This window comes from Apis florea, unplaced genomic scaffold (genome assembly GCF_048593485.1).
Source record: "Apis florea isolate Af1SG1 unplaced genomic scaffold, ASM4859348v1 contig_2272_pilon, whole genome shotgun sequence".
In the NCBI taxonomy this organism is placed as follows: domain Eukaryota; kingdom Metazoa; phylum Arthropoda; class Insecta; order Hymenoptera; family Apidae; genus Apis; species Apis florea.
This window is the reverse complement of record NW_028256549.1, coordinates 6,036,494-6,055,119: the sequence shown is the minus strand read 5'-3', so window position 1 is coordinate 6,055,119 and position 18,626 is coordinate 6,036,494. Positions and strand designations below refer to the sequence as shown.

General features: G+C 40.4%; 1 protein-coding gene across 1 annotated transcript in view; it reads right to left on the bottom strand.

Annotated features, from left to right (window-relative positions):
• Window positions 1-7,122: 7,122 nt before the first annotated feature.
• The window catches only part of LOC100869792 (uncharacterized), a 46,060-nt gene continuing 34,556 nt past the window's right edge, over window positions 7,123-18,626 (bottom strand). Inside the window, exon 3 of the mRNA XM_012490037.3 lies at window positions 7,123-10,564. Coding sequence (XP_012345491.1) covers window positions 10,292-10,564 — 273 coding nt within the window. The 3' untranslated portion in view covers window positions 7,123-10,291. The remainder of the gene's footprint in view (window positions 10,565-18,626) is intronic.

The following is an 18,626-nucleotide window of genomic DNA, read 5'->3' as shown; positions in this document are numbered from 1 at the left end:
TCCATATATATATAAATAATTTTTACACGAAAATAATATTAATCAACAGCGAGTGAATAATATCCAACATCGAGATTCTTCGCGTTGTTAAAAACAAGAGGAAGAAAGGAAGGTAATGTCAATAGAATTCATTAATCACAAATTTATATTGCTGTCCTGCCGTGCGAAAACACACAACTTGTGTAAAGTTTCAGCTTCAGAAATAACAGTTTTTACCGCGAAAATAATACCTATTAATCAACAATAACGCGAATAAATCTCCGATATGAATCGTTTTTAAAAAAAGAAGAGAAAAAAAAAAGGAGGGGAGAAAGGAACGAAGATCGGTCGATAAATCTCGACTCGATATCGATATCATTGGAGCAACAGGCGCCAATGAGCAAAAGGTGTAGCACCTCGATGCAGGAAGCATCGGATGGAAAATAGCAGGCCTTCGCGATTTCCACACTGTTAACGTCCCGCTATCGATCTTGCCGCAACTTCTCGCCTCTAATCATATCGCGGCCAACGTCTTCCTCGATGTTGCTCAGCCTAGCGTGAAAGACCGGCCATTCCAAACCCGATTTGTGTCTCGATTCGAAACGGATCGCTTGACCCTTGATACGTTGTCGGCTTCCGGGAATGTATGAAAAGTCTTGAGAAGGCTTCCGTTTGCAACGTGGCCACTCCTCGATCAATTCCCTTAACTTTTAAATCTTTCTCAGGTTTATTATTTTTGCACGTGGATCATTGGAGAAGATATTGTCAAATTTCATTTATGCAACAGAGTCTAAAATTTTTGTTAAAATTTCGTAACAATTTCCTATCCAAGAATTTTTGTAATATCGTTTCCCAAGTATAGACACTCCAGTTTATCAAAAGAAAAATCACGCGAGCACGAATCGACGAGTCCCCGCTCGATCCAGCTTTAATTTCGACTTTACGCGCTTACGTGCTTACCTGGTCTGCTCCATGGTGGTCCACGTCCATTTATCTCGTGGCACACATTCGTGGAAAAAGCTCGTGTCGGCCAGCGTCGTGTTATTCAAATGCAAACATCCGTTCCGACTTCGTGGACGCTTGACTTATTGGAAACGCCAATCGTGGATGATGCCGGAACTGACGTCGAAACTGTGTCGATGGGAGGATCAAATCCTCTGAATTTCGAATCTCAACCACGAAGAAATTCGAAGGTTCGAAACGGAGGTCTAAAATTGAAAAATTAAATCAGATTAAGTTGAAGGATGTTTCAAAAAATTTAAGAAACAATATAAAATACTCCTGAATGTAAATACTCCCAAACGTTAGAAAAAATCCGTAACAAAATGTTGAAAAATTCCTATCAAAAGACACGCCCTCGCACGTTTTCTACGTTCCACTCCAGCCTCGACCTTAACCTTTCCCCTCCTTTCGAGAGGAAAGAAAGCACTGTATACTCGGAACGCCACCCGAATTTTCGCAAGTTAAAAAAAAAAAAAAAAGGAATAATCCGCGAGAGGGCCCGGATGGGCAACACGCGCGGAACATTTGTCAGACACTTTAGGAGCTGTCGGCCCATTGTTTTCCCATCGATTCCCGGTCGGAAAGCACGCCTTTAACCGATGTTTTACACGCTCGATTCCTGGAACCGGATCCTCCATCTGGGATCGCAGACTTGTGGCATCCGAGTTGCACGTCCGTCCGAGGAAACAAGAGAAAGAGAAACGGCGCGCGGAGGGACACGGGCCGACCGTTGCAACGAGGGGGGGAGAGAGAGAGAGAGGGAGAAGAGGAGTCAGGTATACGTGGCCCGGGACCACGAGGCCCATTTCGCCTGTCAGGCCTAATTCCGCTCGGGCCCAGAATCCCTCGCCTCCTTTCTCGCTCGCTCCTTCGCCTCGTTTCGTGCAGCGCCCTTCTGTGGCTGCAGTTTATGGCCGTCATTACCTCGATCGGGACCCCGGACTCGGATTAAACGATTTGTTCGTGTGCACGGGCCCACTTTTATCGGGCGTGGATTTCGAGCCGGCGAAAGATTCGTTCGAGGATTCCTCGCGCTATTTGCCGACTTTTTTTTCAGATACTTTTTTAACGAAATTTTTATCTACCAGAGGTTCTATCGATTAATCTGAGACTGTTTAGAAACGAGGTTGCTTTTTTCAAGAACGTTTAATTCTTATGAAATTATGTTTCTCTCTCTCTCTCTCTGAAAGAGTCTAAGGATCCTGCAAGTAGAAGAGCAGGAACGAAACCGAAGAGACGATGACTGTTATGGTAAAAATAATTGTAAAAATTAGAAAAGTACTTCTAAGAAAGAAAGGATATTTTAAGGAGGTGAGTAAAGATTGAAAGGTGACGGTTTTTGAAAAATTTAAGAAACGTGGATAAATCTTTTTGAATTTGAAAGTCGCAATTTGTGAAAATTTAAAAAAGGAATTAACGAAGCTTCTCGAGCTAAATTCTTGATAAATAAATAGTTTCTAAACTAGTTTTCTTCAATAACACCAAGACTTTACAAAAATCAATACCAGAGTTTCTAGAGTTTCTACGATTCTTTCGAGAAAGATTCTGCATCGAAGCTAATGATACGGTATTCCACTCAATCATATCGATGAGTTCCATAATTGCCTCGCGATCCTAACCGGTTTCCACGGCTTCTGTTCTCCCTCGCTTTCGACGAGTTTCCAAAATAAAGCTAATGACACGATCGTATATCAATGGGATCGAGGAATTTTATTAGCTTCGCATTGGTTCGCCGTCGTCTTAAAATCTCGGCCGGATCGAATAGAACTGGGTTTACAGCAATGATCAATCTTCTAGTTCAATTATGTATTACGCCATCTAAGTTGGAAATTATGCACCCAACTTATCCGTGTATCTATATTTTAATCTATGTATTTATCCATTTTATAAAGTTTGTTTTATTTGCTTATCTCCCCGTGTTATTGCGATCTAATGATATAATATCGTTGATTGATATTTTAAGCCGGAACGAATTGCAATTCTTTTCTTCGTAAATCGAGTTAAAGGGCCTTTCCTGAGGAAAGGAAGTATCGACTTTAAGTTAAAATCTTAGCAAAGAAAGAAATTGTAAATGAAGAGTAAAGTATCATATTAATGAACTTATCAACTATACTTTTACCAATTAAAAATTCTATAGTTAAATTTCAACAGATAATTTTTAAAACTAATTGAACGCGAAAAGAGCATCGATTATTCTTCAATTTTTTTCTGCTATATTACAAACTTATTATATCTTATAATATCAAGAAACGTGAATGCCGCGTCAAACTTGATAACAAACTCTGATAATTTGCCATCGACACGACACACATCACTGTGATTCTCAGCCTCACCAAATATCGCGGACACGCTCTTCTGGAACTGGCCGTGTAAGAATAATAAAACGAAGAAGAAGAAGAAGAAGAAGAGGAGGAGGAGGAGATCTTGGAGATCCTCTCGTGGTATCCCTTGTGGTCGTCCCTCATAACCGGTACTCAACGACGCGCCACCAGCCATGTACAATGTTTAGCCGCATGAAAAGCAAACCCTGATGGATATTTTCATTGCCGCGATGACACTGGCTCGGCCGTGAGAGAATCGACCGGTCGTGTACACCGATTCGCCGATGGATCGGGTGTTCGATGCCCGTGGGCCCCGATGATTGGGTGTTGCGCAGGATCTAACGATAAGTGATGGATGGAGGGATAGGATTCCTCTGGGATTTTCTTTTTTTCTTTTTTCCTCTCAACTTGAAATCGCATTTCGAGAAGTTCTCTCGTTTTTTCGAACGAAGAGAAAAACGTTGACAGAGGATCGGCTCTACTAGGGCGAAAGAAATAAAATAAATCTCGAGGCTTGTTTATTAAGCTGCTTCGTCTAGGATATTTTTGCGCAGCAATTTTTGGCTTTTAGATCCCACTCACACCACGGATATCGTTGACACATGCGATAATAATCGAATCGGTGAGGAATAAAAAGTTGTTTGTTATTCCAAAAAGGAAAGAAGATTTATATATATTGGCTAAACGTATGCGTGCAACAGTATTTAATTTCAACAAAATGGATAAATTTTCACGGTGAGTATAAGCGAGTACACTTCTGACTGGCTTTTATATATCCTTTTCTTTTTTTTTTTTTCATTACTTCTCCTTCTTCTTCTTCATCATCTGGTGTACGGTAGAGGTTCTCCTTCTCTGAAGGAAGTAACAGTATCCGAGTGGATGGATTCCGTGCGAGGTGTGCAGGGAGCGTGTGGATTGTGTGCAGAATGAACGCAAACTCTGTGAGGGTAATTTGCAACACCGGCAATTTACATAATTAGCAGTTCTCAACTTGCGGCCCTCCACGACCCCCACCACCGCTCCTTCTCCCTCTTCCTCTCCCTGTTCTCGCCGTCCTTTTTCTCTCGGTGTTCCTCGTCTTTTTCCTCGATATCGAAGTCGTGGATGTTCGAGTCGAGGGAGAGAGAGAGAGAGAGAGAGAGAGAGAGAGAGAGAAAGAGAGATGGCGTTGTCGCGCGAAGTGTTCCGATTCCAAGTCGAAGGGTACTGGTTTGGATACTTTTCGGATGTTTGTGATGATGATGATGATGATGATGATGATGATGATGATGATGATGACGACGACGACGACGATGATTATTTGATTGTAATTCGGTGATAATTGGCGGCGTAAGGATGTTTCGTTAATAAGGATATATATAATAAGGATTGGATTTTAAGTCGAATAATACAGTTACGATAATTTGTGGATGTAAATTAATTTTCTTCGAATGAATTGTGTTGAAATTAATCTTTGAAATGGTAAATGCAAAAATTTATTTATACACGGGGCACGGTATAGAGGCTTGATGAGCTTTAGCCGATGATTATGAGACGGAGTGTAATTTATTTTCAATTTTGATTTATAATATTTATATAATATGTCTTTGGTAAAAGCAAAGCAGATGCTATTTTTTTTTCTTTTCCTTTCTCTCTCTCTCTCTCTCTCTCTCTCCTTTTTTATAGCGATTGTGATAATCTCTCACCTGTTGTTGTAATATGATTTTCAGTAATGAAAATTGATAATTAAAAAAAATGATTAATAGGCTACAGATATTTAATTAACATTTAATTAAGATAAGATGCGATATATCTCGAGAGAATAAATGACTATGGACTTCGGATGAGATTGATCTTTGAATGAGGATGTTAATTGAAGTTTTCTTGAATATAAGAGTGACTTAATTTAGTTAAGTGGTTTCTATGTACTAGGTAATTATTTCTCTAATTCATGAATAATTGTTCGTGCATTCATGTATTCTCTTTTGTTCATAAATAATTCATTGGATCTTGATTCTTTTATACTGTGGATATTCCCCTCCCACCCCCCCCCGCTCCCCTCTTTTTTAAATTACTTTTCTCGTTTCTGATTAATTTATTAGCGTTTGTTGAAAGCAATTAGGTAAATGATAAATTGACGATCGTTATGCAAATACATTTCGAAGAATATTCATTTCTTAATAAAATCCTCGAATCCTTCGTTATTATAAAAGGAAATACTTTAACACGTGGAAAAATTTCCCAAGAGCGGATAAATATATTTAATTAATAATAATATCTTCAAAACGAGGAGAGAATTTTTTTTTTTTTTTTTTTTTTTGAAAGAAATAACCTCCAACCTTCGGAAAGAAATTAATCATTCCCAAACTTCGTTCATTCCAAAGTTTCGAATAAATTAAATTAATCAAAAATAACGAAAGTGAAAGGGAAAGTACTCCGTTCTTCAACATTTTCAAACGAAACAAAACTCAAAATATCGTTCCACAATTACTACAACTCTCTACAACTCTCTACAACCATCCTCGAAAACCGAAAATTGGACTTTTGGATCGCTCTTCCAACCTCAACTTCTTCGAACTCGAATTTCCATCCCAACCGTCGCCACCAGAATAATTTAGGAAGAAATTACGAGAGACGAAAAAAAAAAAAAAAAAAAAAAAAGAACAAAAATAAAATCTGAACAAGCTTCGAGGATCGAGGGACGCGCTAATTGCACGATCACCGGGTAATCATCGATTAAAGGACACGAATATTAACGAGGCCCTCGAGAATGGTTCCACGTTCCACCCTGAAAACGGACTTACGAGCTGTCGACAATCGGCAGACACGACGAACTATGAGATCTATTAATTGGCTATCGACGTCTCTCTCTCTCTCTCTCTCTCTCTCTCTCTCTCTCTGGCTAATTATCGACCCTTCGTCAACGTTCCAATTAGCGTTCGGTTCATTATCGCCCGTGTTAACCTCCCACCACTTCTGCCAAGGGGTAATTCTCAATCGGAGGAACGATTAATATCCGGTGTTAATTTCGCGTTTAGCGATTGAGTCTCGCCGATTAACCGTGTTTCATTTAATGGACGGTAAATGGATAATGGTGGATGTCGTTAATTCGAGGGTTTCCTTTCTTTTTTTTTTTTTCCTTGGAACAAGAGAAATTGGAATTCGAGTTGGTGGAAATGAAGCGTGCTTTATTTAACGGAACTATAATTTTATTGGAACATTGGATTGGTTTAAAATTCTCGGAAGAAAGATAGAAATGATGATGTTTTATACTTTATATTATGGGCCACGTGTAAGGCGTGATGTGTAATTTGGAAGAAGTATCATTTCAAGGAAGTATCAGTTCAATAGTATTCAAAACTGGTAGCAAAAATCTTATCCATTTTTAAAGGCGAAATCGCTCGGCCGTTGGTTGGTGGAAAAATTACTCGAAAATTCTTGCACGCCTTCATAAAAAAATCACGAGGCTTGAGGCATGGCCGCCATTATATTGTCAACCGATAAGTGCAGGTTAGAGGCTACCGGGTAAGTTCACGAAAATAACGACTCTTTGTAATCGTTCGCCCCTGCACATCCGTTGTTTCGGTTGCTGGCTAATTGCGGGCCCAAATAATTACGCCCGAACTGGCGATTAAAAAAGCAATTATCGACAAGGATAATTGCCAACGCTTCCGTGGAAACGAAACTCCCTCCTTCTCTCTCTCTCTCTCTCGATTCTGTATTCCTCCTTTTCCAATTCTCGAAACCGTGTAAAATCTTCCAAAAAATCCTTCCGTTTTGCGTATGTAACAACCACGAATGTACGAAAGGCTGTCTGGTTGGAATGAAACGCACACACAAGTTGTCGTGAAGAGATGATATAATTTATTTTCGCTATATTCGTTTTAGAACACGAACTGTATCATCCGCATTACCGTACAATCCTACGCCTTTTTTTTTTTTTCCTTTTTTTTATTTTTTGCACGTCGAGTAAAATCACAATTCTTCTTCCTCTTATTTACAACGTTATTTACAAAAAAGACGCGGGACCACCGGTCGGGCGCGCGGCCCGATCGTTCGCCGAGGAATCGCACGGATCCATCCGTGGACGCGTGCTCCGCCAAATGGCGTCCGTTTCGAATCCCACGAAGTGTCGAGAACGAACGAGATTAAAATTACGCTCGATCTCGAGCAGGGATTTGGAGATTAGAATAAAAAAAAAAAAAAGAGAAGAAAAGGAAAGAAGAAAACGATTGATTTCTCGGGAACGATCGTTTCCGGAGGCATCGTCGCGCTCGGCCTCTCGTCGCGCGGGATATATAATCGATATTTAATAATAATTTAAATTGTCAGTACATCGATTTCAAATAGGGAGGGGGGGGGGGGGAATACTGGTCGCTCGTGGGACAACGACGAGTTAAATACAATTCGCAAGTACAAGAGTTTTGTTAAACACTGGGGGTGTTTTTTTTTTTTTTCTCTCTTTCTTCTTCACTTTCTAAAAAGGGGTACGAAGTTTGGCACTCTCATGTTTTCCTTCCTTTTTTTTTTTCTTTTTAGTTTTTTTCTTCTTTTCCATCGCTCGTCGGTTGCGGTCTGCGCACACTGGAACGTTTCCAGATGCGAGGATCGATTTCTAAGTTTTATGGATTCGCGTCGGGGTTTAAAAAAAAAAAAAAAGAAACAGGTCTGTTTCTTGGGGCAACAATTTTTGAAAAATGCTTTTGAAATAACTTGGATTTGGTTCAATCGAATGAATTCGTTTCGAACGAACGATGATTCCGATCTATTTTATAGGATCGTTTCGATTATCATTAATATCGTTAAATTGCTTGAACAAACAATCTGTATTAATGATGATCTAGTCGTAATGAATAATTTGCAATAATTTAATTGCAATTGAACCCAAAGTTCGCCAAGTTTTGGGCGAAAATTCTAATCCAAAATTCTGTCATAATTTCGAGAATAAAATAAAGTTTTTCTTACCAATCTATTATTTTTGATTTAAAGGAAGCAACGAAAGCGAATCAATGATTCGCCATGTTGATAATAGTGAGTGATAATTTCCATCCGGATTCCAATATAATTTCTTCCTTTCTTTCTTTTCTTTTGTCTCATCAATTATCATTAGTGCACATTATAATTAAAACTGATTTCACGAAACGTTCAGAAATTCAATGGGTCCGTATTTCAGTGTGCGTAGGTCGCTCCAATCGCATCATCAACAAGCACTCATCCTCTTATTCCTTTCTCTCTACATCTAATCCTCTCTCGTAATCATCACGATCCTCAACTTCCTCCCAAAAAGCGATCAAACGCGCTTTTCCACGTCGAATTATTTACAGATACACGCGCGCATACACATACACTCACTCATTCACACGCGCATACGCATATACCACGTCCTTCCGTTTCGATCCTTTCAACACGAAACGTTGAAAAGACGGCTGATCCACCACGGATCACAGTCTACGATTCTTCTCGATATTTATTTATTTATATGTACACGAGCAGGTTATGCTCCGCCATCAGAAATTTTATGGCAAGATGCGCGTGAACGCGATATATAATAACCAACGGAGGATTAGAAACCCGTCTGATCTATTCGATCCGTTTTCCATCAAAATATTCCCAAAAGGAATATCCTCGAAATATTCCCAAGGAATATTCTCTCGCCTTCTCTCTTCGAATCGATCGAGGAACTATGGTATGGTACAAGAAAAAAAAAAAAAAAAAGAAACAACACCGGGAGAGAAATTGATATCACCGAGAGTAAGCGCAATTCCATTCGCATGGAAAAGTGGTGGAAAAAGTTCGAAAGGTCGATCGAGTTTCTTCGAAACGTTTCTTGAGCTACGTTCCTCGAGTTTCCGCCGGAAACCAGTCCATTTGGCTTCGACTCGGGGGGAAACAATGCCTCCATTATCCAGTTTCCGCGCACAGTTCGAAACTTCGCGCAATTCCTTCGATCGTCCGGCCGAAAGTGGTCACGTTTCTCTCTCTCTCTCTCTCTCTCTCTCTCTCTCTCTTCGATCGCTTTCGACGAGGGGAACACGGGTGAGCTATGTCAGTCTTGCCAACAGGGATATCCGCAGTCTTCCGCAGTCGTCGTCCAACGGCGACTGTTGGAATTGCCGATCGATGGGGAAAATCCTCGGCAATTCCTCGATCGAACGATCATGAGCTTGTCAGCGGGACACGTATTTGATAACGTATCGTGCGCCGTTTATTTTCGTTTACCGGTTGCGATCTTTGGAAACTCGCGAGACACGCAATTCCACGACAATTTCATCGTCGTCGATTCCTTTTCTCCTTTCTAGTCTCCTCCTAGCCTCTTCGGTCTGCCGCTTTCGTTTCGTTTACATCTTCGCTCGATGTATTTTGGAATTTCAACAATTCCGCAAGTCTCTCAAACTTTTTCTCGAGCAGTCCTTCCGCGATCGTTACAAGACGATCGATCTTCGCTTCAACACTCACTTCCTAAGATTGTGACACACGCGCGATCTCACTATCGACAATTTTTATATAAAATTTCTGGTCGAATCGCAAGAAATTTTTTGATCTCCACCGACAATTTTCGAACTCGTTTCGATCACTCACTATCCGTATCGTTCAGCAACTCCAGCCGTTCCATCCAAGTTTTTCGTTTATTCCCAATCTTTTCAAATTTCAAAAACTCTCTACACTTCACACGATGTTCACAATATATATAAAAAAAAAAAAAAAAAAAAAGAAAAATTTCTTCTCCGGCAATTCCAAATCGCGATCCTTCCAAAATTCTCGATTTTATCCCGTTTAGATCTTCTCGATGCATCGCAACCCTTGATTTTACACCCCTCTCCCCAGATTTTTACAATCGGGAGGGCAATTCCGACAATTCCATCGCACAGTAGAAAATCCAAAAGGTTTCCCCTTTACATAGGCCTTATACTTTCTTGTCGATCGAACCACGGTTGCCACAAATTCGAGCAATCGTTCATCGTCGGTCAGACGCAATTCCTGGCACCTTAGTCCAGGCAGAGAACGTCTAGCTACGCCTCCGAGCCGCTAGAACACTCCTCCGCCTCCGGATCGATGTGCTCCTCTTCCTCCTCCTCCTCGTGGTGATAATCTCCGGTCTCCTGTTGCCATTTGCTCACGTGATGGGTGTTCTTATTGTTGGAATTGTTGTTCGTGTTCCCGCCCCCTCCACCACCGCCACCACCTCCGCCTCCACCGCCCCCAGATTGCTGCTGCGCTTTCGCCTCCTCCTCTTGTTGCATCCGCTTGTGCTTCGTCCGTCGGTTCTGGAACCATACCTTCACCTGCAACGATCACAAAGTCGATTTTCCTCAATTCGATTGCACTTTTACAAACAAATGAATGAATATATGTAACGTTTAATATACGAGTCGAATAATAATTGGAAATGATTCACATTTTCCCGAATAATAACGAGTTAAAATAAATTGTCACCTTAAAGATCCCTAGACTAATATATTCTAGTAACACGAAGATAATCCAAAGTATTTTTTCACTTCAAATTCGATCTTCCGTGTAAATGTATATCCAAAATTAATCGTGAATTAATAGTCACTCAGACATAACCATTAATAATTTTGGAAACGTAACAAGCCATATCCAGTAAGACATTTAAAACATCGTGAATCTAATATAACGTGAAGAATAATAACGTCGAGAATTTTCAATTCCTAATATATTCCAAGCTTAAATTATCCCCTTCGGTTCAGTCAACACGCTGTAAAAAAATTTGCATCTCAGAAACGATCGCAAATCACCGATTTCTGCTCTCCAAGAAAGAAGAGAAAAAAATAAATAAAATTATTCCATTCATCGGGACACGGCACAAATCACTACGTCTAAAGCGTAAATAATCGATCCGACCAATCCAATTCCAACATTGCCAGGGGTTGTGCGACCCCGTAGCCTCGGCAAATTAAGTGGCAACTAGTTATAATCCACCCCAGTGTATCAAGGAGCCACCCCTTAACGGGGTGTATCCGGTTACAATGGGTCCGTGTCGTTGACGCGGAACCCCTTTCGCCAAGGGGTTGGCGAAAAAAGAAAAGGGGATGGGACGACTGGCTGCGAACGATTCCGTGCCGCGCATTGTCCCCGAATTGACTGTTAGACATACACATTGTCCTGTTCCTGCTTCCTGCTCTCGGACGGAAGGGTTGAAAGGGCTCCCATTTTCGAATTATCTACGCGTGAAATCAGCATTTGTCCACGATCGAAAGGGGGTGGGAAGAGGGGTATGTTTGTCTAACATACGATCCAACGTGGTTTTGACAAGACCCGGATTAAACCCTGTTGAGGATCGAACGACGTGCGTGGAGATCATCCAACGATGATACGGTTTGCAAATGGAAATTGTGACGATGATGGAGTTTAGAGTGGAATTTGGGGGCGAATGGGGCAAGTGGAAGGCTCGGGACGAAACGGTTACCTCGTGTTTGGCGATCTTTTTCCTTTAATTGAATTTAGAAAAAAATGTGCATGGATGTCTCTTTTCTTCTTCAAATTCAAGTATTTTCGGCTGATTTTTTTTTTTTTTTTTTTTAATTAATACAAAAAATCGACAGGATAGACATTTGATTCCAGTTCTTTTGTCTGTCGAGTAATTCGATATTGATAGGTTGAATTTATTGGATCAAATGAGAAGGATCACGTATTTGAAATATATATATATATATGTATATTATAGATAAATATTTAAAAAAAAAAGAATTCATTTCTAATTCCAATTTTACCATCCAATTATTCGCCATTACAAAGAGGAAATACATAACAGTAGACATTAAATTTTAAAAAACCCGTTCCGCTAAAAATAAATATATAAAGTGTTAATATATTCATGGAACATTTTTTATTATTATTTTTTTTTTTTTTTATCAAACACGAAACTTCCCACGAAATTGTATGCACAAAAATGCCAGCGTTGAAATTCCATTCTCGATTCTCGTCGAAATTCTAAAAATAAAAATTCGAACGGCATCGAACGAGATCCAAGACTTTCGTATCGCGGACCCCTCCAAATCGCATAAATCCTCGTCCAAGCTTGTTGGAACATCTTTTATGCGATTTTTACGAACTACAACCCCCGGCAAAATAGCAGCAGTCGATGAAGCGACTCGACTCGTAGGAGGGGAGAGGAGACAGCCAGGTTAAACCGAGTGTAAATCGAGTTGGGGGTGGAGGATGGTGGTGGTCTCGAAAGAGGAGAGAACGTTCGAGCTGATCCTGGGGAATAGGCCACGTAGAAAGGGGTGGCCGGGTGTTTCCGCGTGCGTGAAGATCCGCCAATCGGGTTTCAGGAGCGGCCGTGGTCGCCACGGCAACGCCTCGGGGACGTAGGGCGATTACGAAATGGGGGGTAACTCGATTAAACGTACGACACACCGAGGAGGGTGTCCTGTGGGGGGGGCGACCAGGGGGTGGGAGCGGCCAACGCGATTCTCTATTTGCCCTCTTAATCATCCGTTAAGTGCCACAATCCTCGAAAGGTTCCCCTGGGTGCTACAGAGAGGGAGAGGTCGAATAGAAGCTCTGTCCGTGTGTATTACACGTACACGTGAAATCCTCCCCCTTCCTTGTCTTGCCAACTTACACACCCGGCCGTTAATTCCTCCTGCTAATTGTTCGCGTTACTCTAGTAGTTGAAGGGGAATGGCAGGGAACCGAATCGAGACGATTTATCGTTGGAAAAATTAAATTGGCGGTGCGCATCAATTGTTGCCAATATTCTGTGCCAATCGAGCTATTAGTAACCTATTACCGTAATGAATGAACAACACGTAACTGGATGGAAACTAATTAAAAAGATAGGTTTTCTTTCTCGCCCAAGGATCAAACCTTCTCCAACTGTGCTCAAACCGAGTCGGTTGCGCGGCGGCGGATCTGGACAACCGATCGAATAACACGACCTTCCATCCCTCGATCGAATTACCGCGCGGATTACGGCTAATAACAATCCGCGAGGATCGGCCAGTCGGATAACGAAGCCGTGTGCACGCGCTCGAGGGAGAGCCGTAATTGAAGCTGCTCCCGGGACGCTGCGCTAAGTGACAGGTGAACACCTTATACGCGAAAAGGGATAAAAGTGGATATGGCGCGCATTTCTCCTCTATGGGGAAGAGGACGAGAGAGGACAGTGTGCAGGTGTGCGAGGACTGTGCGCCGGAGCGGAGGCTGGTTCGTGGAACGTCTTCCACGTCTCCTTGAAAGGAGTCGCGAGGCACCGACTGTCTGACCATATTTGCGTTTCGGAAATTTCGCTGATTGATGGCGACCAACCGCATGGGCGTAATTGGCGTCCCGCGGATCTTAGGTGGCGAGAACATGGCGATTGGGCGGCGACTGGGGTTTAGAGAGGAACGGAGGGGAGGTGCATCCAGGGGGGTGCTCGTCCTTCTTTCACGCGTCGTGATGCTTTAGGTCGAGTGTTTTTTAGGTTTCTCTTTTTCTTCTTTTTTGGTTTGTTGGTCGAGTAGGTTCAGGAGTAGTAGGTAATGGTTTCAGAGAGAATTTTATATTATCGATTGTTTTTTGGATTTTTCTTCTTTTCTTTTTTTTTTTTTTTTTTTTCTTGCCTCGAGAAGATTGGTTTTCGATTGATCGATCTCTTTTGGGATTTTTCTGGGAAGCAAAGAGGATAGGTTTTGAATCATGGTTCATGGAGTATTTCTTTTTGAAATTTTTTAGCCGGTCGAAGTTTTAATAGGAATAGACAAAGGTTCAAGAATTTTAAATTATCGATTGTTTTTTGGATTTTCAATCTTGAGATTTGAATAAAATAAATAAATCATTCGTTGAATTTCTTCCTTTTTGAAATGAGAATTTTTAATTAATTTTCGGATTTTAGATTTAGAATTTACAGTTAAATCAATTCATAGAGTAGTTTGAAGGTTTTTTTTGGAAACTTTTGGAATATCTAGTTTTTTTGACAATTAAAATTGAATTAGACGAAATATTTGAATTTTTGATCGAGTATTTTAAATGAATTTTTATATGAATTATTCAAGTCAGTTAGTTCGAACAATTAGTTGTTTTCTTTCCCCTCCTGTGAAATTTGTGTTTTCGAATGATTTTGTAATTTCGATTTCCTTTTTTTTTTTTTTTTTTTCGATACGATATAAAATTTTTACCCGATAAAATGAATATGATAATAGTCTCTTCGAAGAAAATTGAGTAAGTAGTTTCAAATTGGAGTGTCGCGGAAGATGGTAATCACGGTTTTCGATTAAACCCATCTGATAATTGGTATTCTAATTACGTCGATATCCAGTCGATCTCGTATCGTTATAGAACGATGGTCGTGTCGTGCGAAAAAAAAGGAGGGAGGGGGAGGGAAGAGAAGAAGAATATAGGAAAATCGAAGGTTTCGAGGTCTAATCTATCAGAGTCCTTTACGTCCGCTGTTAAATATAATTATCGACTCTTTTTACTATCCACCTTGGAAATTGGATGTTCCTTAATGGAAATTAATATCTGCCGTGATTGCCATTCCCCATTTTCTCCTCGTCACGGCACGGAAACGCAATCCTCGCCATCCTTTTATTATAATTAAAACTTGACACTTTGAAGGAATTTACAGAACGAAGCCCCAATGAATTCAATGAGAATGTATCAACACTTTGTGAAAGTTTAAAGTAAAATCTTATTATCTTTCAAACAATTACGAGAAATTGGTATTTTATTAACAATCGTGGAAGTAGTTTAAATCTTACACCTACTTTCTAGAATTTGAAATAAAAAAAATTATAAAATTTTAATTTCTGCTTCAAACGTATAGAGAGGACAAGCTTGAAACTTTCGTATTTCATTGAATGAAATAAATTACGTTCACGCTTAATTTCACTCCCTTCGAATCGCCGCAATCGAACAACCACCAAATTGATTCAAAATCAAATCCAAAAAAAAAAAAAAAAGAACTCGCTATTTGTCACTTGCATTATTTGTTGTACTTGTATTATTAATTTATTCGAAAACTTAGTGTTCGTGTTTGAAATTTTGTACGCATAAAAAGAAAAAAAAAAAAAAACTACAATCAAATCTGCCTCTCCCTCCAATTTCCTGAGACCGGAAATCGTCCCAGACTCGCCAGTTAAATATTCAAATCGATCCCTCCTCCCCTCTCTTCCAACGTTTCCACCCGAAAATATCCATTTCCAAACCCCCGAAAAAAATGCTCTTCTTTCTCGATCGAGAAACGAGAGGTGGATTAAACGAGGAAGAGAGAGGGGTGGCGAAAGAAAAAACAGACATTGTCGTTTTTCCCCGGCCAAATCAAATCCGCGCGGGCCAATGGCTGCTGCCCACGCCGGTAATCCCCTAGGGACTGGCCAGTCACGCTCGAAACATTATTTTTAATCCCCGGGCGTCCGACGCGTCGCGACGATCCACGCCCCGCCGCCGATCGCGCGCCACGGCTAAATAAACCCTGCGATATTATTTTTCAATTGTCGTCAAGCGCGAGTGTTTTGTCAGGGCGAAATTGAGCGTGATCTCCCCGCCAGGGGCAGGGTGGCAATTTCGCCCAGGGATGCGCCCTTCATCCGCGCGTTACCTTCCCTTTTTTTTTCTTTTTTTTTTTTTTTTCATTCGACCAACAAACGTTTGCACAGAATTTAATCCGACTTTCGTCTCGAGTTTTTGGAATCGAAGAAGATCTGAGAGGAATTGGAAGAATTGGTTGCTAATTGTTGGATCATTTGTAAAAGGAGGAAGAAGATAATAATTCTAATTCTAATTAATAATTTGAATTAGAATCTTTGAATCGCGATAAAGATTAAACGCGGCGCGAGGTTAGGTTCGATCGAAACGAAATCGGCGGCCATATTGACACGAAGCAGGGCTGCCAATTTCATCAATCGAACACACTTCTCGCCCGTCGCAATGTATTTACTAACGGTCCAGGATTTTTTCCGCCGGATTTCCAGCAGGATTAAAAAAGGGAATGATATTTTGTTAACGGAATAGGAAGCGTCACGTTTCGAAAGAGTGTCGGCGACACCTGCGTGGATTAACGACACGCGTGCACGGTGGAGACGTGGAATCAATATATATATATATGGAAAGATTGATCAAATACTTCAAGTTTGGACAATAGTGCGTGTGTCAAACAGTAATCATTGTTTCATCCCTGTACGATTGATTTTTTCGTTTGTGTTCGAAAGGCTAGTAAAAAAGAAAAAATACTGGATGAAGGTGCGTTAGTATTATAAGTTGGTAGCCTTGTTTAATGTGACTTGTATTTTATCGGTGTGACGATGAAATTTTCTTCTCTTTTCTTTTTATCAAACGAGGGATTATAATTTTCAAACAAGAAACGAGCATTGCTTGCTCAAAATGACTTAATTGTTCGACTAATCGTTTCCTTGGAATTCTTCTTTTTTTTTTTTTATCTTCTTCACTAACACGTGAAAAACATTACGTCTCTTACAACGTCAAAATCATAAATAAAATGGAAGATCGGAAGAGAGATCCAAATTGAATTCGAAGAGACATACAACATACAAAATAATCCTCGCCTCAGCAGGGAAAAAAAGAAGCAAAGCAAAACATTAAACGAATTAAATTATTTAAAGGGAGAAAAAAAAGAGGGGGGAAGGGGGAGGGCAGAACTAGTGCGTATATTTGTAACAAAGCTGTCAACATTTCTCTAAACAGAGTGTTAGTCGAGAAAGGCAAGCGGGATCCCAAAAGAAACACTTCCATCCCGGGTCTGGTCGAGCTCCGCAGTCCCCTAAAGTGTAACGATTTCTTCGACCGATCTCGGGGATCGGTTCCTGCGCGAGCCGAGGCCGACAGTATGCGCACAAACTCGACGACACACGACAGTGACATGCCGGAATCGTGACGAGAAAACCAAACGCCTCTCCCTCCCTCCCCTCCTATCTCTCCCCTCTCCTCGTGCGGCAAGGGGAGAGCCGAGAGTAAGGAAAGAGGAATCGGCTCGCCTCGCCACTGCCACCGCGCCTATCGTTTACGCCGATCGTTCGGATCGGGAATATCGTCTCGCTTCCTTTTCGCAGGGGCCTTCCTTTGAGCCGAGCCGATCGTTTGGAGGAGCGTTTCGAGAATTTCCCTCTCGGAAAGGAGAGGATTTTTATTTTTTTATCTTTTTCTCTTTTTCGTCTCTTTTTTGAAATTATTGTTGGAATGCTTCGGAGAATTGGAGACAGGTGGAGTGATTGGAGGGATCGGCGCGATGATAAGTATGGGGGGTGTTCGTGAAAATTTTTGGATTTGGATTCTTTTTTTGAGAAGGAAGTTCGTCTTTTTTTAAATTGTGGTGGAAGGAATTTAAAACAGGCGGAGTTGGAAGAATTGATGTTAATGAAGTTTATATCGAAAGGATGGGAAAATAAAAAGAAAGAAATGCATAAGTGGGGTTGGAAGGATACCATGATGAGATATTTGAAAGAAAAATTAAAAATTGAAAATTAAGGGTTAAAAAAAATACTTTTAAATTGTTTTGATGTTGGATTTGGGGAATGAATACACAAATGGAATTGAAAGATAATTTTAAATTTCTCGTTGAGGAAGAATTTATAAAATGAATTTCTTGTTTGAAATTATATTGGAATGCTTTGGATGTACAGGTGAGAAAAATTCCCTAAATCTTGTCACTTTGCAAAACAGCACTACAAATAATCTTGATTTGAATTCAAAATCCTTTAAACGTCAAATCAAACAAGATTCTCAGCCAGAAAAAAAAAAAGAAAAACTCTACAACAAGAGATTCATTAATTCTTCCCTTTAACAGCTGCCATGACATCCAAACTATCATGCAGTTTAATTGAAACGATTATTCTTTTCCTATCGCGTATATATTACACCAAGGATGCATGTCAACGATCGCGAATGGAAGACAAGGAGGGAAAGAGAGAAGATTCTTCACGCAAATTTCGCCGTTTTAATTACCCATTGTTCATGGCTCCCTCTCTCGAACAGGCGTTGCTCGCCAAGCGTAGAAACAAGACAGGCACCCCTTATTTCCCATCTAGTTAGCATAATATTGTTTTCACGAGGTAAACGATAAGAGGGTCGTAAAGGTGTAACGCTTTATGGAGAAATCTTGATATATTCTGTACTACACTCGATGATTGGATAATATCATGATAAATGAGTTGTAGTTTGCTCGATTAGGATTTGAAACTTAAATTGTTTCTTATTCTTTTTTTTTTTTTTTTCTTCATCGACAACGATTGATTGAATTTTGAGTCGAGTTTTCGAAGTTGGGATCGACGTTGACGACGAGTTGAAAGAGAAAACGAGAGATAAAAAAAAGAAAAATTAGAAGGAATTGGATTTTAAGAGGAAAATGTAAATGTGGATACGTGGATTTACTTTGAAAATTTG